The sequence below is a fragment of the Scomber scombrus genome, chromosome 13, assembly GCF_963691925.1.
Source record: "Scomber scombrus chromosome 13, fScoSco1.1, whole genome shotgun sequence".
NCBI lineage: Eukaryota > Metazoa > Chordata > Actinopteri > Scombriformes > Scombridae > Scomber > Scomber scombrus.
In genome coordinates, this window is record NC_084982.1 from 18499498 (window position 1) to 18521999 (window position 22502).

The following is a 22502-nucleotide window of genomic DNA, read 5'->3' on the forward strand; positions in this document are numbered from 1 at the left end:
CCAGTGTTTATTATGGTGGAGGGGCGACAGTTCAGAGCAGTAGCCTGTGTAGCTTTGTCACTGGCGGATTACACTGCTGTGTACAACTACAGTTTCATCTAGCCGTCCCTTGATTCTGACACTTAATGACCAGAATACAAGTCTGGTTTCACAAGAAAAGGCAGGAGTTGTTGTTTTTTTGCTTTCCACTTTTTAAAAAAACTTTTTTTTATTGTTGATGCCGTCACTAATGTCAGTCATGCTAACATGTTGTGTTGGTGAGCTGACGCAACAAGCAGCTCCAGTTCTGCTGACCACAGGCATCCATTACAAACTGATCTCATTGTTAAAACCCACATTACTTTTACTTTATATGAAATCTTAAAAGAAATCAAACATGCTAGATTTACAGGAATGTGTTTAAACGTGGATCAAATTTTCAATACTGAGTAACCAGAATTTAGTGGTCATTATAATGAGCGTTGGGTTTGAATGCAATATTTTTCTCAATTTGAAGAAAGGACAGGTGAAATTAAAAAAAAATCAAAATCAAACAATAGTAGTACAGCGAGGGTGACGGGAGCTTTCAGTCCTGGTACACGAGTATCTTAATTTTTCAGTCTTATGTCTCTTTGCGTCCCAGGACTGCGTCATAAATCTTGCCTGTGTGGCGGTGCTGGATGTCAGTGAAGCCAGCAGCAGCCAGCAGAGCAGAATACTGGGCTGCGGTTCTCTCCCGGCCCTCCGTCTGCACCAGCATGTTCAGGGAGTATAGCTGCACCGTTAGTGGGCCAGAGCCGTCTTCATGGAGCAACGCCTCCACCAGCAACACAGCGCCTCCTGCAGGACCAAGAAGTCAGTTATGTTTGCTTTCTCTTTCTCTGACAGTGTTTGTTTCTTTCTATCCTTCTCTGATTGATTGGATGAGTGTGATGGGACATCCTTGCTAGTGATAGCTTCAATTGCATTTACTGTGCCATAGTCAATTAATTAATTAAATGCTGAATAGCTGCAATACTGTATATCAAAACAATTAGTTTAAAATGACAATCAATTGGAGCACCCTGGTAGTCAATGGTTAGAGATCACGCCATATAATCGCAGCGTCCCTGGTTTGAATCCGGCCAGGGACCTATGCTGCAGGTCATTCCCCTCTCTCTCTCCCTGTTTCTTGTCTGCATTTCTGCCAGAATGTTTGAAGAAAGGCATAAAAAAAGCCCAAAAATAAAATAAAATGACAATCAACTTAACAAGACAATTTGTTTAATCTGTTTTGTGTAAAGTTGGATCATGTTTGTCCCACAGATAGATGGATTTCTGCTTGAGCTCTGATGATTACAGAGTATGATGTATTCCGTGTACAATGCAGGGTTATTAACAGAACAAAGAACCATATTTTACCATTTCATGTAGTTACTTTAAATAAGTAATGCCCTTATAGTAGCATTCCTGTCTGCATTCATAACATTAAATTGGAATATCTTTGAGTGAGTTTCAAAAAGCTCCTGTTTGATCAAATACTTTGTCCCTTTATGCAGCCCCTCTTTTCAGCCTCTGTCTAAAACAGGCCATTTTGCTACTGTCTCTTTAAGGCCCGCCTCCCGATGAGACCATCCTGTCCTGATTGGCCAGCTTCAGAAAGCTTCGCCAGAGGCTATGTACACAAACAGTAGCAGTAGGATTTCACTTCTTTTTTTTGTTCTTTACTTTAAATAAAAATGCATCTGTACAATATGAAGTACGAATAAAGTTTGAAATATGTGAGTGGATATTGCAAACAACTCATGGAACAAGGTTAGCAAAAAAGGCTATGGATCAGATGACCATTTGTGGGCATGCACAAACAATCTGATGTCATCTCTAGTTCGAAATTGAGGTAACATTGAAAACTATTGTTCTTTTCAATTTCAGGGAGCATTTTTACATGTGTTCACCTCAGGTTTTGGACCTTTGACCGTGTTTAATGCAGACATTAATCATGGATCATAACAGTAACAAAATCACAAAATGCATGATACATCCCCTTTAATGTTCGGCAGAACTGCTCAAGCTTCTTATAGCTCTCACTGCAGACATCTTTAATTATCAAGCACAGGTGTAACTAATATTGTTGATTGCAATAACTGCTGGAATGGAGCAAGCATCAATATTATTAGGTCCATCTGTGCTGCTCCTGTTACAACCTTTAACAAGGTCTATTCTGTGACTTTGCTGAAAAATGAGATACTACAACAGTTTGTATTCACTGTCTAGCAAAACTAGGCTACTTTGGGGGTTTTTTCTTCCTTCCTACAAAAACACGAGAGGGTTTTCTGTCTCCTGAGAGTGTCTGCTGCTTTTGTGTGTGTGTGTGTGTGTGTGTGTGTGTGTGTGTGTGTGTGTGTGTGTGTGTGTGTGTGTGTGTGTGTGTGTGTGTGTGTGTGTGCATGCGTGCGTGCGTGCGTGTGTCTGGCAGTGATCAAAGTCAGAAGGACAGATTTTTCTGGGATCAGCTGCATTGTGGGATACAATCTGCCGTCTCATTTCAAGGCATAAAAAAAAATTCATCCTTTTTACCCATCACCCCCCCCCCCCCCCCCCCCCCCCCCCCCCCCCCACTAACACACACACACAGACCTGGTTTGCAAGCTTTGTAGGCTCTGCTGAGTAGCTCTACACAGCGATCGTCTGTCCAGTCGTGGAGGATTCTGGCGAGGATATAGAGGTCAGCCTCTGGCAGGGGATCTTTGAAAAAGTCCCCTAAACACACACACACACATTCATAGTTCAAATGCATTGTACTCCTGAGACACTGCTATATTTAATTACTTCATGTAATTATAACTCCACGAACAAGACCTCCAGTAATATGACAGTGATTCTATTAGTGCTTTACATACTCCAACATAATTACTACACACGAGTGATGTCTTTTGTAATCAAATTATGTCAAATACATTTGACCTAACAGCTGATAGTATATTTGCATCTGCTTTCTTCAGTTGTGATCTAGTATTGACAAGGACTGAAATGTTTTGAGGATCTTCATTTTGAAGGTTTTTCATGTTTTATTTGGTCTCAGCCAAGACTTGTCTGGCACTAATCCTGTTCATTATAAGTGTAAACAGAAAAAGATCAAATTAGATATAAAGTACACAGAGGTATTCACTCCTAAAAAAGAAGGAGGCAAAATGTGTACATTTCAGTTTTTGTGTTTTATCTGTTTCATCTCACACTGTTTTCAACACCATCATGGCAATGGGAACAACAGTAAAGGCAGGAATTGATTTTACTGCTGGGTATCAAGATTGCAGTCCGCTCTGAACGTTTTTTCTCCACATTAGCTGTTGTGTTGGTGAGCTGACGCAACAAAGGAAGCTGGAACTGAAAATTGACAGTTTTGTACACAATATTATCAGTCCAACATGCACATGGGTGTCAACATCAGCAGTGTTTTACTCTGCTTTTGATGATATATTCACTGGAAACACTCTCCATTCAGTACATGAGTAGTGGACATGGACATGAATGGCAGTTAAACGTATAGTGCACTCAGTTGGACAACCACTGCCACGGTGTGAGTCAGTTTATATAACAATGTATGGATAAGGTGCAAAATGTGACTTCAAAAACTGCAACTGAACCATTTTTGCTTTTTTATTATAAATGGGAGAAAATATCTTCAAATGGTGTTTTCTTCAATTTCTTTATGCTTTTAGAAGGAAAGAGAAATAGTGTTTTTTACTTTACGTTCCATGGAAAATGTTTTGTTAGATCTATGTGTAGATTCGTAATGGAGGACAGACTGTAATCATGTCAAAACGTTGAAATTCAAATGTCACCGGACCTAACATCTACACTTCAATGCTCTCTGAAACAAATGTATTTTCTTTGAAGTCATTGTCATGAATGCAAACAAATTAATATATTAGGAAAGATATTAAGACATAACTTTTATAGAGACATAACTTTTAAGATCACTTTTATAGAGTAGGTTCCTTTCTTGATGCTCTATTAACATTTGAAACTGTGATAGAATATTGTGAACGGTAAGACATATGGACCCCATTTACACGTGGTATTCAAGGGGGACTCTACTTATTTTACAGGTCTTGGGGACCTGTAAAACTGTTACTGCATGTGTGAAAAAAATTGTATAAAGCCTGTTTTATGACTCAAGAGGCTGCTTGAGGCTAACGCTCAAGGCTACTTTAACCAATAATTGCGTAACATACTTGTGGCGGTTGAAACAAGACCAATCTGGTTGTGCTGCTTACATGTTTATCCTTTTGTAAAAACCGATACATGTTAATGCAAAAAACAACATCAGCCACAGTCTGGCTCACACTGGGCCTCATGTAAGGAGATCTTTGTATTATTATCCTAACCCTAACTTGCTTTTTCTATGAGGTTTGTTTGTATGGTTGTTACAAGTTGGATTCAACAAACTTTCTTTACTGCACAGGCTTGTCATAAATTGTTCATTTCAGCCTGATGAATGCCACCTGTTCATGAATAGCTACACATTCATTAGCGTAATCAACGTCCCCTGTATAAGACAAAAAGTTACCAAACTGTAAAAACAAGAATTTCACACCGATCAGCTTCAAGACATTATAATTCCAAGTAAAACAGGTGTTTCTGCTCTTGTAAAAAGAAGCTCTCCAAGAGTCATGTGAGTTTGTAAGGTGGACAAAGAAACTGGGCACAGAATGGGGAGGAAGGGGCAACACCTTCCTCAACAATGCAAAAAAAAGATCCGATCACAATGTGTGCAGAATTGAGATAACGAGAGAGCTCATTAATACCAGGTGTAAATGTGAAGGCTCAGATGTGCATGTGCATGTTTACAATGAATGTAAATGCAGTCATGAATAATACTATCTAAAAAAAGAAACTCTGCAACATGTTGGACATGAATCACTTCAGTTTTTCTGTGTATGTTTTTGACAAAACTACAATACTCTACTCAGCTCATTGTGAGTGTCTCTGTGTGGTGTGTGTGTGTGTGTGTGTGTGTGTGTGTGTGTGTGTGTGTGTGTGTGTGTGTGTGTGTGTGTGTGTGTGTGTGTTGAACTGGCTTTGTATGATTAGAAATGTCAAGTGATTTCGCACAACGGTAATGACGTTACCTTCATTGAAGCTTATCCTCTGGTCGGCCTCAGTGACAAAGTGTTCCCTCGATGTACGCACCACCTTGGGGAGGTCAAAGATCATCACAGTGCATTCTGGGTAGGCTGACGTGCACTGCTTGGCTAATGCTCCACTGCAGCCTGGAGAGACAGATAGTTACACACACACACACACACACACACACACACACACACACACACACACACACACACACACACACACACACACACACACACACACACACACACACACACAATTACGTTTAGTTACGGCACAATGGATACGCACAACCTTCATTAAAAAGGTGCATCACTCACATACACACTACACACACACAGATGATTTCAAGTATGTACTCATTATTTATCTGCATGATTTCTATTCAGTTGCATAAAGCAGCTTTGGGGATGTGGCTCATCTGACATTCATACCAATAAAGCAGACTGAATTGGACTGAATTTAGAGTGACAGAGACACAGATACTTCATACAGAAACAGAGAGAAGAGCCTGCTGTCTAGGAATCTTCCAAGGGAATGTAATCTTAGGAAAATCAAACACACACACACACACACAGTTTGATTTGATTATTATCTGAATATAACTGATTTAACGTGCATTTGTATATTAAGATATACGCTTTAATGAATTTTGAAAATGATTGTGCTTCTTAGTTAACATGTATTGCCCTCATAAAAAGAACTGCTAGCAGCTTGTTGTAGGGCAGAGATCATACCTGATGATTTGAAAACCAGGCAACGAAATGAGCGTGCAAACTCGCACACACGCGGGCACACACACGCACACACTGACACATACATATGAGGATGCAACAGGGATTTAATGTGAAAATATGAATATTTCAACTTGATGCTTTGGCAGCACTATTATCAGTGCCCATTCTTCATGAAGCAAACTGAATTTAAAACAGAGAGATTGAGACAGAAAAAGAGATAGACTCGGAGCAAGAGAGAGATGGATGAGGAATGCATGAATGGGATAAAATGATAGAAAGGCAGTGAGGTGGAATACAGGATAAAAGGATCTCACTTTGATAAACCTGCAACACCAGCCAGACGTGGGCTGTTGTGGGGCAAATTGTCAAGCCCTTTAGTCCCTTCCTCCTAACATGAACTGATGCTACTGTATCAGTCTTTATTCTTCACACACAGACAGAGAGAGTGAGAGAGAGAGAGATAGATACCCTTTGGCTCCCACATCAAACTGGGGTCAGCAGAGGATGAAAATCAAAGAGCAGCAAGGAGAGGCAAAAACCAAACACAACACTGTATACAAGACCCCCAGCAAGCCTGGCTGCCTCAGTTTGTTAATGAAATCCTTTGAGAGGAGGAAGTTTGTGATTGTTGCAGTATGATATTTTTCTTGCACCATTGTTATGTTTTTCTTTCTCTTTTTGTGTCTATTTGCATTGTATGTTTCTCTGATATGAGTTTGTTGTTTTTGTACATGTATGTAAGATAATTTCAACCCAAATGTGCCATCACTGCTACAAAATGCAAGTATTTTTGAATGTTTTATAAAAGGCAGCAATTTAACTTACGTATCTTTTGGCTGGATCTCACTAGACAGTAAATCTATTGAGTCAGCAAATGGATTCTTTTGACTATCTGCATCCAACCTACTCAACTGTGTGAAGGAATCACTGGAGGGGAATTTATGTGGGATTTTACACATCAAGATCAGTTTACTCACAAAGGAGAGTACTATTCAGTCTGGGAAAGGAGTTGTATGACGTCTTTTGGCTCTGAGAGAGATTTTTAAAATCTGAGGAAATAACCACTAATGATGTCAGTGGGGTTGGTTGAGACTACTTTTTTTTTTAAGGTTGATATATTATTCAAACTTACAGGTCTACATTTTTACACTGGAATATCTTTGCATGATTTGCAGTTCAAAAATTGTATTTATCCAGTACTGACCATTCAGTTTTAGCTCCTGTCCCTTTACAGCCCCCCACCTGATGAACCTACCCTGTTCTGATTGGTTAGCTTCTCAAAGCTTGTCTTGTTCATTACTGATTCATTAAATAGGACTTGGTGTTACAATCCCTGAAAATTCAGCACTTTACTTGCCAGCGTGGAGTCGTTCTTGGATATGACCACCAGATGGAGCCACCATTGCGACACATCATCAGTTGTTTATCTTGATGTAATTGGGTGTGTTGGCCTGTCATCACAAGACACCGTCTGTCATGGAAGTCCCACAGCAGGATGATCAGTCCTGGGTGTGTGTCTCATGGTTGACTTCTCTGTGGTCACTTGGGAGCCCAGACAGGATCTTTTCTCTTCAGCCACAGCCAATGACTGCTCCTTCCGCTGTATTGGCCAGGGCTTTTATTGCTTTCCTCTGTGCTTGCCCTCTGACTCCTACATCCCTCAGGAGCCTTATGGTGGAACTGGCAATGAAACCTCTGCACCCCCACTTCCACTGAATTCACTTCCACCTTTCTACTCAAATTTGTTAGCTTTTGAAATACATCTGTTCATGTTTGAGCTGAAATTCGATCTGAAATATGATAGTGGGCAACGCAGACAACAGCATGGAAAACATGACCGTTTATGGGTATGTGCAATGAGCTGACGTCAGCTCGTCGGCAAGGTAGAAAAAAATGTCACAAACAAAGCGTTCAAAGCAGGTTGAAGCTTAAACTTTTGACTTGCTGGGAGCATTTCTACATACGTTCACCTCAAGTTTTGGACCTTCGATGTTCCATGTTTAACATAGGTTGTACAATATATTAATTATAACAGTATATAACAGAAAACCAGATAAAATGTCCCCTTTAAATAGGAGCCCTGTGGTACAAACTGGGAGAAAGACTTGGCAGTTCCAGACTTAGGAAGATCTAATGAAAACACTCTGTCAGGCTGCATTATTAGAAGTGTAGAGTTTGAAGTCAGGAACAAAAGTCAGGATATTGGCCTCTACTGATTGGTTTTGGACCTCTTTTTTTAATCCATCTCTTTCAGGTACCCCAGCTTTAGTAAATAAAATCCAGCCATGTTAGATTTGGTGTTGCTGTGCTTTGAATCAGTAATGCTCAAGAAAGGAGTAAAACTGAATATTATCAGTTATGATCGGTGGTTGACATCACGCTTCACATCAGGAGCAACGCAAAAATGACAACAAACCACTTGTTGGCAAGAAGAGTCATGTTTTTTGATGATTGATTAGTACTGCAGGATAATTAATTACATTTATTCAAGTAGTTACTGCATCTGCTCGAGGAAAAAAAGCAATCTGCTTGTCACTTATATTTTACTTCATGCAAATGCAAGCCTTGTGGCACTTGTTTCAGGTGTAACTGACTGTCGAGGTATTTATTTTCAAGGGCTTCTCATCTACCTTTAGCTTGAATGTAAATTGATTTTCTTCTGGGAGACATAACACCTTTACTTATGGATAGATTATGTGATAATGGGCCCATGAGCACAGACATGTAGAATGCTCTCTGCACATACTGCAGGAGCAAGATCCCCAGACGGAAAGAAACACAGAACAACTATAGCCATGATGCTGTTTGTAGTCATTTTTTGTCTCTTTCAGCTACATTTTGCAGGTGAAGCAGGGTTCTGAGGTGCTGCTGTTGGTTCAGTAATTGCATCTGAACTTCAATATTTAAAGACAGTCTGACCTGTGCAAAGCCTCCTGCCACAGCCGACCCACAATGACTCACCTCTACACATTTTTTATGATTAATACCACAGCAAACTGTGCACAATATTATTTTTTTTAAAAACATCAAAGAAAGCCTGAGATGCAGGTTCAGTTTTCTTGCAGCAAAACTATTCTCCTGATTTAAATAACTTTACCATTGTTGCTGTATTGAAATGTTCCTGTTCTCTCAGTTTGCTGTGTGGCAATAATATGAAAGACAAAATAAAGAAAAACAAATGTTGTTGAATGGGATTCAGATGGCAAACACTCAAGAGTAAAAGACGGATCAGGATCAGGACCAAAAATGAGATCGGGATGTCCCTATTTTTAACTGAGCTCAGTGACTTTCCAACAAGAAAAGTTGAATCTCATCAGTCACTTTAAACAGAGACACAGGCCCGGGGACCCAGAGGACCTCTGACACATTGAGCCCCTGAGTCTGTGCCCAGTACTCAACAATCCATCCATGCTTTTATTTTACATTTCAGAGGGGAAAATTGTACTTTGTAACTGTAACTGCATTTGTTAAACATTGCATCATGAACCAGATGGCTGTTAACATAAAAAAGGAAGGGGAAAAAAAACAATATCATGCCTCAAAACCATTAATTTTTATGGAGTTGAAGTAAGTTAAGATGATTATGTATTTTTAAACTTAACATTGAAATGCGTGATAAATGTCACATTAAAATAAATCTAACTGAAAGGCTGCCCTCAGACTGCCAGTAAAGAACAAACCCCCTCTAACCTATAAATTATATAGACTCTAAATGTGGACACGGACTGACTGATACCTGATTTGGCCTAAAGTCAGCTAGTTGGCAGAAAGTTAGACAGACAGAGGAGGACCTGAGCAGCGGTTGCACAGACACAACAGATGCTGTGTGAGAGACACGTTTTGGAGATGTACCTTCATAAATAAACATGAACACAGAACCCATGCTGCGAAACTGACAGAGGAGAGGATGGCTGTCCTGGATGTGTGTATGTGTCCGCGCGTGTATAATGTTCCTTTAGTGGCTTCACAGCTCCCCTCTGTGGTCAGCTGAGGTGTCACAGCTGGAGTCGGCTGTTTTCTTTGCTTCACTGAGCACAAACTAGATGTTGAAGCTTAAAAATGATTATCGAGACTCACTAAATGTTTCTTTTAGTTTCTTTCTTTTTCTTGATAAATGTTGAGGCACTTCTTACTGTCACAATACTCTGAATGATTGAGCTTTTATCCATATCAGTGTTAAAATAAATGACAGTCAGTCTAGGAGTGTCTGATCTCAACTTCCAACTTGATTTAACACAATAATGCTGGATTTCAATCGACAGTGTGTTGGCTTATTTTACACTGAGCACAGTCAGGTGTGTGGACAGAGCCACATACTTAACATTTATTCTTTAGAGACAACATTATTCTCTCTTTTTTTCATTCCTGCAATTTCTACCATCTGCTATTTCTGACTAACTGAGGAGTATGTAAGTGGAGATACATTGTGTACACTTCTGATTTCTGGGAAGTTGCTCTGTTATTCTTAACAGCGATCAACAAAAAATAAAAAAATAAAAAACTGGCATAATCTCTTCGACAAAAGCTTTCTGACTATATCATTCATACCATGAAGTTTTCAGCAGGAAATGAAAACACCTTGTGACATCAAAAGATACATTTTTCATTTTCTTTTTTTTCTCTCTGATCTGATCTTGCCTTGCTGTTCTGCTTTTATTTGGAAGCTCCGGCCTCACACTGTGGAGTTCATGTTGTGTTTGTTGATTCTGTTTTTTCTCTCTTTCTCCTTACATTTTTATCGTTGGGACCTTTGCTGTCTGTGAAGCATTGTGCAAGGGATATGCTCTTCAAAAGGCACTTTATAAATCATTTTGTCAAGTCATCTTTATACATCTGACCCGACAAGACAGATTAGATGGATAAGGAAGCTTACTTTTTACTTTCATGTATGCAAAAGAGATGACAGAAGATGTTCATCCAGTCCTCTAGTGTTGATTCGACAGGGTGGTAACACGGAGTCAGGCTATGCAAAAATCACAGCAAACCAAGCAGGATTCATTTTATTCCTGCTTGCCATGTAAATGCTGCTATACTGTACTCAGAAATGCCTTTGCTTTGCCAGAACAAAAGAAAAGCAGATACAATTCTTCATCTACTTCCACAAAATTGCTTAAATGCTAAAATGGCTAAATTCAGTTTTTCAAAAGTACTATATTGACAGACATGGCTGAATACTTTGAGTCGGAATTCAAATTCTACTGTGCCACTTCTGACTTACTGTGTACATATTTTGTGTTTTCAGTGTAGACGGACACTCAGCTCTCGAGTGTTTTTCCTTCTAATTATTTTCTTTTTAAGGCTGGATGAGTGTGAATTTGCATAAAGACCATCACGGGACACCACACTCACTCAGCGGCAGGGTAACTGCTGGATTCATAATTTACTTAACAATATATATTTTCTGAATGATTAATTAATGATATCAGCTGTCAATAACACTGATTTGCTGATATTTAATATTTATTAAGACTACTGACGCCATGTGTCTGTAAACTGCTGTATTTCTTCACTATAGCATCATTGACACTCCTGTAAAAAGTGTTTCATTATTTTTTTCTCACAGACACAATAGGATACAGGATAAGATAATGTTGGTAAAAGTGAAATAAAGCTTTGAGTCTTTCAGATCTGTGACAGGATAACGAGGGAAACTCCAGATGGAGGTGACTTTGAGTCCTGTGTGTTTGAAGGTTGACTAATTTATTAAGAGCCATTAACTCAGAGAGTCTTGGAAAGGGGTGGGGGGGCTAATAAAGGTCACCGCTGACTGTTGTGAATTCTTGCGCAAACGCATTGTACTGTATCCGTATGTGTGTGCGACTCAGCCAGCTGTCGCTCAGTTAACACACGACACCAACCATTTAAATGTTAATGACTGTGAACTCACAACCTTATGAAAATGAGATATGGTGACTCGATAAACACACACACACACACCCACACAAACTTACCTCCGAGGTCACAGATGAGTTTGAAAGGCGAAAGGTCAAAGGCCGTGACCACGTCTCTACCACAGATGTTCCAAATGGAGTTCATTAACTGCATAAACTTCACCATCTCCTCATCAGACCTGCATACACACACACATACACACACACACACACACACAAATACACAGTGAGTCATTCTTGTTTCGTTTCTTTATTTGTTTACTTGAATCTATTTTAGCTCAAGGCTAATCTCCCAAGTCCATCATGAAATCACAATAACAACATTTTTAGAAATACTACAGACCTACATACACACCATATGTACACATGATTATAATACTTACACACACACACATACACACATGCACACACATTCAATTAGACTTAATCATACGCTGTAAAACACACAGTATGTACACTTCAAGAGCCATTTTGACTATTCAATTTTAGGGAGGATTTTTGAGATTGGATGCATTTAAAAATTGTTAAATTCTCATTTTCTTAATGAGCCTTAATAATATAGCACTTTAAGTTTTAAAGGAACATACGGTTTATTTGAACCTGATGCATTTCCCATATATGTGAAAGTTTGTGACAGACAGAAGACTAGACTAGAAAAAAGATGCCTGACTTATGTGCAGCCTGGGGCTTTAACGTTATCGGGGAATTACCTTTCACAGATAAGACTGAACAGTTGTTTTTGGTTGTGTTTGGCCCTTGTAATATTATGTTGAGTGCTAACTAGTTGAACCGGCTAAATATGGATGTGTGACTCTTACGTTGGATGCCATTGCTATCAAAAGAAATGCCCAGTACAATCCTCATACCCAGAAAATGTCTGGATTTGTGGATATAATGGATGGAATGAATGACACAGATGTTGCCACTTTTGCTCTTGTTTTTATGGCGGTTGGCCTACAAGGACATTGGAAGGCTCCAGCTGCCTGCTATCTGACCAGGTCTCTCTCACCAGATACACAGAAGGTCCTAATTGTGCATGTGTTTGAGGAACTGCATGAGCCTGGGGTGTGTTACAATGGATTTGCATTGATCCAATGTTAGTATGTGCAACCAACTCAGGTGCCGGCTACAGACAAACCCTCTTGAGCTCTTAAAAACCTTTTTTGCACATCCAGTGCTTTGTGAAAGGGTGTTTGTGATGATGGACGCTTGCCACATGTTGAAGCTGGCACAGAATGTGTTGCAGGCTTACAGTCCAATAACCGGCACCAGAGGCCAGATTACCTGGACATACAGATACAGCACAGCTTTCATCTGAATGAAGTCCAAGCAAAAGATGGACTTCATGCTGCCAATAAAGGTAACAGACGAGCGTGTGTATTTTGATCCCCAAAAGATGAAGGTGTCCCTGGCTGTGTGGACACTAAGTCGCTCTGTGACAGCAGCTTTGCGTACATTGATGATCAGATATTCACCATTTAAACCCTGCCAGAAAATGGCTGAATTCATTGCAGTAATACTCCATGAAAACATTGTTTCTTATCAGAGTTTACCAGCCATGCTGCAAATATTGAATCCTTTATATTTAAGAAATTAGGCTGATGATTCATGGATGATTCAAATGCTTTCAGTAAATGCAAACATTTGCTTTTCGATGACTGACAGCCTCTTTGATATAATGAACAGCCACAATCCCTGTGCCAAAGGGTTCAGCGCTCCCCTGGGTTCTGTGAATTGGACTGAGAGAGTAGAATTCTTGTTCAGAGGCAGGGAAGACTAAGTCAGTTTGGTGATCAAAGATGGCACACCCTTTCACCGATCAAAGAGGTCTTTTAAAATTGTGACGCCTCTGTTCGTATGATGAGTTCATAAGTTTGTGGCATTGTAAGTTTACATGATGCTCTGTCCTCTTGTTCCAATCGTTTTGCTGTCGACAGTTTTGTTTCTGTTAAATTTCTGTTACGTTCAGTGTTTTTCAGTTCATACAGGGTCAAAATGGGATGTATGGCACTGTGTTCATATGTTCGAGCTTTCCCAGTTCTGTTTTGATGTTATTCCTAGTTGCTGTAATGTCCTAGAGGTAAATCATTTATTTCAAGGACTCTAACCCTGACATTGATTTATTCTCCCTAAGGAGCAAACAGTAATTTTGTAATATAAACTATTTTAGATGCGCTAGGCAAAAATGTCTTTACCAAACTTGGATTTTGCAAGGTGCTGGCTTCTTGGGTTCCAGCCCTGAATGTTTTCCCGAAATCCCCAAACATTTTTGGGTTTAAAAATAACTACAACTTTGCCCTCAGTCCCTCTGACTAAACTGCACTGCAAGTCAATAGAGCAAAAGTTCTGTTCCTGGAGCCATCTGTTGGTCAACATCCGAGTCTGTCACCCTTGAGCCTCTCCATGATAACTGCACAGTGTGGATCTTGTAATCTTATCCTTGTAGAAACTTGTAGACACCAACCACTTAATTTCATCTACTAAATGACTACTTCTGTAGCATGAACAGATGTTGAGTTATCCCACAGCCTCAGATGTAAACATACTAATATGCAATCTATCCCAATGTGGTTCCCTATACAGTTAGCCATAAGGCTGCTAGAGGTGGCTAGTTTGTGTTTACTTTCATTAGACTCACAAACAAATGCTTGAAGTAATTTATGTAAAAATCAGGTTTATTACTAAAGCATCAAGGGGTTGCCTTGATAACATTCTTTATATGTGAGGCCGCGTTTAACCGAATCTCAGTCTGAATCTCCAGAATCTCACTAACAGAGCTGCAGAGAACAAAGTTAACAGGACAAATATGGCAGGTTACCTGGTCCAATATGGTGGCGACATTCACCTATGATCCAGCGGCCAAAGCGGCATCTACATATGTCTATGAGAGTCTCAACTGCCATATTTAGGGTAAATACGTCAGGTTCAAATTAACTGGAATTTTCCTTTAATTAAAACATACTTGTGCATATTATATTCCATTTCTAACAGTAGATTCCCCTTAATCTTACACATTGGTCCTTTCAGTGCAACATAGTGTTAATAAGTGTAATTCAATGATAGTTGTAGATAGTAAGTGATGTGGGGGAGATTTGATCATAAACATAGATGCCAAAGCAGATAATTACTGGTAAAAAATTGACATTTACACTTCATTTACACAAACACATCTCTATATATCTAAACAAATGCACACATCCTGAATAACACCGCACAGTCCACAATATGTCAGTTATATTAGTGTTAGTATTGCATAAAGCCTTAAGCTCCACTGTTTAATTATGCCATTCCTGTTTTTGTCCCTGGTAATGACTTCTTTCTCTATTCCTTATATTGACTTTGTTTCATTTATGTCTCGTTCTATTAAGGCAAAAGTTACTTGGTTAAAGGGTCAACTTGCTCAAAGTTTTCAATGAACAGACAATTTGGTGCGGTGGAGAGACACTGCACTGGACTACGAGACAGAGGAAAATGCCCTGTAACTGGCCTGCAGAGGGATTGTTATCCCAACCCCCTAAAAAACAAACAAGCAAACACACACACACACACGCACGCACGCACGCACGCACGCACGCACGCACGCACGCACGCACGCACGCACGCACGCACGCACACACACACACACACACACACACACACACACACACACACACACACACACACACACACACACACACACACACACAAACACAGTGTCTCTCCTCTTTTACAAAGTTTCTCCCCATGGCGACGTAATGTGTGTGTGTGTGTGTGTGTGTTTGTGTGTGTGTGTGTGTGTGTGTGTGTGTGTGTGTGTGTGTATTTGTGTGTGAGTGAGTGTGCGCGTGTGAGAATCAGGGTGCAGCAGAAGAGAAGAGCCTGTGGTGACTATTGCTGCTCTGAGGAATCTCCACCTCATCACGCAGCACTCGGCCCTGCCACACCGACTCTGAGCATCCTTCACTCTGTAACATTAGAGTATAATGTATCCAAACTTCACTGTGGCAAAGTTATCAGCCATCTGATACGTGACCAAACTTCAGATGACACAGCGACCTCCAGAAGAACTCTGAAAGTGACTCATTGTTTGGTGTTTTGCGGCTTCTGGCTCTGATTACGTCGGATGTGAAAAGATGAAATGACTGTGAGGCCAAACAGCAGACTGTCAGCTTTAATTTGAGATCATTTTAGACATAGGATATCTAATGCCCTCCCCAATGACAACATGTGCAGCCCTTTTCGTCTACTGTATGATTGAGTAGATTTACACGCACATACAGTCATACTGAATGTAAGATGCTTAACCTGATTACCCTTGTCCTTATACATGTCTATCATCATGGCCTATGATCAGTCTGCTCTAATACTCCTCAACATCCCTGCAGGTCTCTGTCATATCTATACACACGGCTGCCTGAACACTTGCATGTGCCTTGGTTTTTCCATCTTATCAGCAGTAATGGTAGAAAAGAGCGACCCATTTTGACCAATGTGATGCTTTCTGTTGTACCAATAGTCTAAAAACACTTAAGCACTGACAGCAGCGGTTTACTGAGACAATTAACACTAATTCTAACACATATGTTGTGCAGTCACACTGGAAAAACTGACAAAACTAACTAAACACAAAGTCATCAGTAGTCATACTAAATGTGAAATTCAGATTATGAGTACTAGCGATGAGACATCTTCAGCAACGTCTTGCATTAGAATCATACAAGTTCTATAACCAGAATAAAAGCTGATCAAGGTTTCTGTGTTTTCTCTTATTCAAACATGCATTAAACCTAAAGAGCCCAGTCACAGCTGATAGGTAAGTAACCATTCAAATGTACTCCTTCTCCTATAAGGTAAAGTCATCAAACCTCAGATAAGAGCGTTACATTAAAATGTTGTTCAACAGTTAATAACCTACAGTTCTGTATTTCATGCTCTGGTTTTAATTAAATGCACTTTCAATTAATTTTATGCTGCTTGATGATATGATATCATAGGATGACCTCCTAATTGAAGCAATCAGTTCAAACACCTGACTGTGCCGTCACTTCTCGATGCTTGAAAAACAGAAACATGCCTTCAAAATGAAATGAATTCAGCTGTGAAGGTTGAAACCATCTGACATATATTTAGATGACACGTTTACCCAACTTGGGCAAAATAGTTTAAAAATAGAAATATAAGGCAAGCACTCGTCTTTAGAATTTAAAACTATGCAACATCTTGTATGTGCTCAGAATCTCAAACATCTCTAAATCCAGACTGTCTTGCCAGTTTTGTTACTTCAAATCTTTCCTGCTTCTCCGAGTGTAAAAGAATTCAAGCTGTAGACGGGACTTGGCTTTAAATTATTCAGGTGCAGTACATGGCTGGTTAAATGGCGATGAGTAAACAGGAGTCTGAGTCATCCAGTCGGCTTCAAATCATCCTGCTACAGAGCTCCAAGAAGGCACCGAATGACTTCAGTGGTTGTTTTCCCTGCTAATTTACCCGCAGCATTCACAGGGGAAATCAGCAGGGACAAACAACTGCTACTCCACATTATATCAATTTTGAACAGGTGTTGACATTTTTTCATGCATTTTCAATCAATTAAAGCTGAATTGCAAATTCATCCATACAAGGGTGTATTACATTATGAGTGCATGGATCATATTTTGAATATTCTCATTTTGCACGCATCTTTTTCCGATGACTCACTTTCTCTGAGATCAGCTTTGCGAAAGGATGTGAGAACAAAAATGAATAAAAAACAGCAACTACAGAAATAATGCAATTAATGAGCCTGCCTCAATGACTGGCAATATACAACAACAAAATCCAAAGATATCAAATTACATGTACATTAGTTCATATGGTAATATGTCAGATTCCACATTTACAACTTTCTACTTTTACTGATATATGTGTGATCGGGTTGGGCTAATTTAAAATAATAATGGAAATGTGCATTTTAACATCTGCTTTTTCTTCCATTTGGTGCAAATGAGATCCCCTTTCCTCAAAGTATAATGGTTTGCAAATTGTGCCATGATGAGGACAAGAAGAGGGGATGTTTTAGCCAGACATTTCTCAGTTTTGGCGGTTTCTGTTCCTTCGGGACTGGTAGTGTTCTGCAGTTCAGAGTCCCAGGCAGGCCTATCAAAATCTATTAGTGGACAAAGTGTGAAACTTTGAGCGTGTGACTGCTGAAAACCGCTGACCAGCAGATCAGTGAAGCGTTAAAACTGTGGGCATTGGATACTATAAACACACTAGACCTCAAGGACAATGGCTCAGAGACGTATTCTCTCTCTCTCTCCCTCCCTCCCTCACACATCCCTTGCCTCATAATGAATCCCACGAGTCAGTTTTTTGGGAAGAGAACGGAGAACGGCAGACAGACTTAAGATGGAGAGACAGGGATAGACTATAAATTACCAAAAATGTGTGTTTCATGTGTCTGTGTGTGTGTGTGTGTGTGTGTGTGTGTGTGTGTGTGTGTGTGTGTGTGTGTGTGTGTGTGTGCGTGCGTGTGTGTGTGTGTGTGTGTGTACATCAAAGACAGATTCTTACCTGTAGAGAGCCTGAAACAGGTCTTTAGAGCTGACTCCAAAAGCCTTTTCATACTGGTTTCTTCCCTCTCTAAGACATGTAAAAGACAGAAATATTGATATTAACTGATAGCATTATACGTATTGCTATATATGATATTTCTCTTGTCACATTTGCTGTGTGAAATGTGGGATCCATTTATTGATTGTCTCACTACTTCAAAAATCTGCTTCAGCTTAACCTCACAAAATACAATTAAGTAGATAAAATCAGTAAGGTCAGATACAGAGATGTGTCAATTCACAATCATGTCCTGTCCGTTTAACACCAAATGCTCCTATTTCACAATCCTGCAAGAAAGGATTAGAAAATAATGAAATGCTTCTGTCGTTCAGATATCATCTTTACTGATGTGTCATTTTTTTTCAGAGCTTTTAACAGACGGACTTCACTCAACAGTGAATCCAGTCACGCCGTCTGAGAGCTGCTGGCTGTCGTCCCTCAGACATAACAATGAGACTAGAATCCATCTTGAGGTGCGGTAAAAAAAAAAAAAAAAAGGAGGACAGAAATCCAGATTCATAGGCTACAGAAACTGCAATCTAACAGTCAATCACTGCTCACCTGTATATGATTTCACTCTGAGCTTGTCCGCTTAACTGAATAATATAATACATGTTAATTATTTAGTATGTACCGGTACTTAACCTTGATTGATTTTCCAAGCAGTTAAGGCAACCATTTATTTGATTATTTATTTTTACTTACTGTTCTGGTTTGCCTCCCCATGCACTTTTTTGAGTACCCAAAACAAGAAATGTTCTTGTACAAAACATGCTTAAATTTTACAACAGCAAGCAAGGAGAGATTACCACAGGAGGAAAGAGAAAAATCTATAAAATTACATCAGCGTAACCTGTAAAAGTTTATAAAAGATGCTGTCAATGTAGGAAAGACACCTTCCTATTTGAAAATACTGCAGCTATTACTGGCAACATACCCCATGAGAACAGTTTCTCAGACTCCTTGAAGTCTGAGGTCACTGACTGAAAATAAATTAAATACTAATTCAGAAAAATGAAACTGCAAACACACATGTTTTAGGTGTTCAGTGTTCAGAAAATGTCAAGAAATCATAATCGAATCTAACTGGTTTGATATTTTCAAGTCCCAGGATGGCGACTCTTGACATGAATGTGGCAGAAACTCTCTCTAGTGTGAAATTGAGTCAGATTGTGAGCAGGGATGTGTACTGACCTGACAGCGTCGGTCAGGTGATGCCAGCAGAGGTAGATGGTTCTGGAGCTGTACTGGATGGAGTGGTAGAGGGATACAGGACTGGAGCGGGTCAGGTAGACACTGGCCTGCTCTGTGTTACTGTAAAACGCTGAAATGTAGAGCATGAGAGGTGGAGGAGGGGAGACACAGAAGGCGGATGAGTGTGAATGAGATTCTGCAGGTGTTAAGACAGAGTTTGACCTTTTTGTTGCTACGTGGGAGATGTTGAAAGTGGAAAACAGACAAGATTGAGACAAAGGGAGGTGTGGAGGTGAAAACTGGACAAACTGAATTCAAATCTGCCCATAAAAACATCATAAAAACTGATATTTAGCACTGTCACAATTAGTCGATCAATTATAATAAGTGAGGAATGTCTTTATTGGTATTAGTGCTTCAACTCTTTTAGATTATGTTGTTTTTACATTCATGCTTCTTCTATTTGTGTGTATATACTAACATATTCCATTGTCCTGGTGCGTGTTGAGCAGCTGCAGGCCGGTGCAGGCAGCCAGCAGCCTCTCTGTGCCATCCAGGCTGGCTCCGATCGCCTGACAGATCTCCTCTGCGGATAGGGGGCGCCCTGCACTCAGCAATACATCGAACACACCGAGCTCACAGGACGTGAACACTGTCTGGATCAGAGAGAGGAGGCATAGAGTAGAATATAAAGGAGATGGGTATCTGTAGGACCCCCAACCTGAATATCAGATCAATAAATATAAGAAATACAATTGTCACACGAAACACTGTAGATATATATGCATTAGCCTTTATTGCACACCCTGCATAACTCCCTAAATTATTATTTTATACTTCCTGCTGTATTACTTATGTGTAGAAGAGGATACTTTTATTTTCTCTTTTGTGTCCTTCTGAACCTTCTGCTGCTTTAACAACCAAAATCTTGTCTGTTTGGATCATTACAGGATCATTATGAGGCATATTTTACAGTGTACATGATCATATACTAGATATGTACCCTGAGATGTACCAGTAAATCAAGACTGATAAGTGACAAGGCCACAAATCACCAAACATAATGATGTTTTGTACATTTTTCTCTTAAGTTCATTCTCATGGCTTTAGTCTCTTTGGTACGACTGCAGGATCAACTATCCATTATGTTATTGATTCAGTTAACCCCTGAAGATCAGTTCAGTTCAGTTCAGTCTATCAAGATCCCATATTGGGCAATTTGGTTGCAGCACAACAGCCAGATACATACAACTTAAACATAAAAGAAACAATGTAGATAAAAGAATAAATGTATATCAAAAAAACCCACAATAGAAAAATATTCTATGAGAAGGGTAAACACTGTTGGCCTTTTTCTAAGAAGACATATTCTCATGTCACACTGAAAGTATGGGTCTAAATAATAAAATGAATAATGGATGACAAAGTAAAATGAAAAAAAGAAGTCTAAGATGAAAAAGTCTAATTGAGTCAATAACTTTTAACTGAGAACAGGCAAACTACGTCAGGTGTGAGTGTGTGTATATGCACTACATGTGTGTTACCTTTGAAATGAGGAAACCCTCCATATACTCCAGTATTTTTCTGGGGTACGTATCAGCAGCAGGTGTCCCCTCAGTTGAACCCATCTCTAGACGACCAGCCATGGACACAGTTTGGAGAGGAATCCCCTGATAAGGAAAAAAAACCTAATTGTTGTGTATTGTGAACTGAACTTCACTGTCAGTCTGCTCAGCTCCAGATACACAACAGGTGTATTTGTGAATGTGAGTCAAGACAGAAGCAGACTAAAAGCTACAGAAAGTGCCCACCCAGCAGCAGCAGCAGCAGTAAAAGTAGCAGTGGGCTAAGCTGATTACAGCCAGATAACCCAGATTAGAGCAGGGGCTCAGTCTGCACTGGACAAAGAAACAACTCTGTTGCCATACACTGTTGCCTTGTTCATTATCACTCAGATGGAGACTTTCACTCATACCAGACATGTTTTCCACAAAGTTTCGATGACCCCGAAAATGATTGGCACTGTTGGAGTGCCAAACCTCTCAGGGGAAAGTCTCATGAAAGATGTGCTCCCCTTCTCTTCTCCATATGGCCTGATTGCACTTGCGCTGGGAGACTAATAGTAGTTTCAAACCTAATGACACAGACTGTCACATCACATGTCTTGATGAGATTACATAGCCACTAATCAGTTTGACTATTAATTATTCATCTGCGCAGTTCATGAGCCCAGTGGTGCACAGACAGGATACAGACGTGACAGCTGCGCTTGGGTAAGGTGTGACCTTGACCTCACACAAGGTTTTTAGGGAAATCACTTTTAGATACACGAGAAACATTTTTCAGTTCCTCAGCTCAATACAGCATGTACAATTTTAAACACTATCTGACTGAGACGAAGCATGTTTGACATGAAAAGTCAAACATGTATGAGCCAACATTACAGAACCTGATATTTAATGATGCCCTCCAGACATGCACATAAAATACTCTACTTTGAATAATTATGTCTAACATGATTTTTCCACAAAAAACAGGCACCTTGTTAAAATCCTTCAAATGGCATCTGCTTTCTCCCCCATTAAAAATGCTGGAATCTATGAATATGCAAATGAAAAGTTTTCCTCAGTGTTTGTGAACTGGAGGCTTCAGATTTCCACGTCATATGTGTGTAAAGTGTAAATACCAGAGCACCATTGGCTATAAACTAGTTGTGATGTCACAAATCACAAACTCAGATTGAAGGTGAGCACAGACAAACTCTACACGTTCAGCAGATGAATGTGAAAACAGGCTTCTAGCGTCAAACTGCATATTAATACAAACATGAAAAACAGATTTGAGTGGAGGAGGATTTTTGCTCAAGTAAAGAAATTCAAAAACTGAGTAAGCTAAAGCATATACCTTAAAAAATATCACTAGAGCTGCAAAGATTAGTTGATTAATCAATTAATTGATTGAAGAAAAAAAAAAGGTAACCATTTAAAAATCAATTTGTAGTTTCTGTTATTTTAAAGCA

At 39.6% G+C, this 22502-nt stretch overlaps 1 protein-coding gene across 1 annotated transcript; it reads right to left on the bottom strand.

Moving 5' to 3' along the window:
• Window positions 1-601: 601 nt before the first annotated feature.
• Window positions 602-21087, bottom strand: asmt (acetylserotonin O-methyltransferase). Its single transcript, XM_062432157.1, has 8 exons — window positions 21028-21087; window positions 19965-20139; window positions 19484-19613; window positions 18248-18316; window positions 11777-11895; window positions 5091-5231; window positions 2596-2718; window positions 602-819 (listed from the first exon to the last, which is right to left on the bottom strand). The coding sequence occupies exons 1-8, from the start codon at window positions 21049-21051 to the stop codon at window positions 602-604; spliced, it is 999 nt and encodes a 332-aa protein (XP_062288141.1). The 5' UTR covers window positions 21052-21087.
• Between the last annotated feature and the right edge of the window lie 1415 nt (window positions 21088-22502).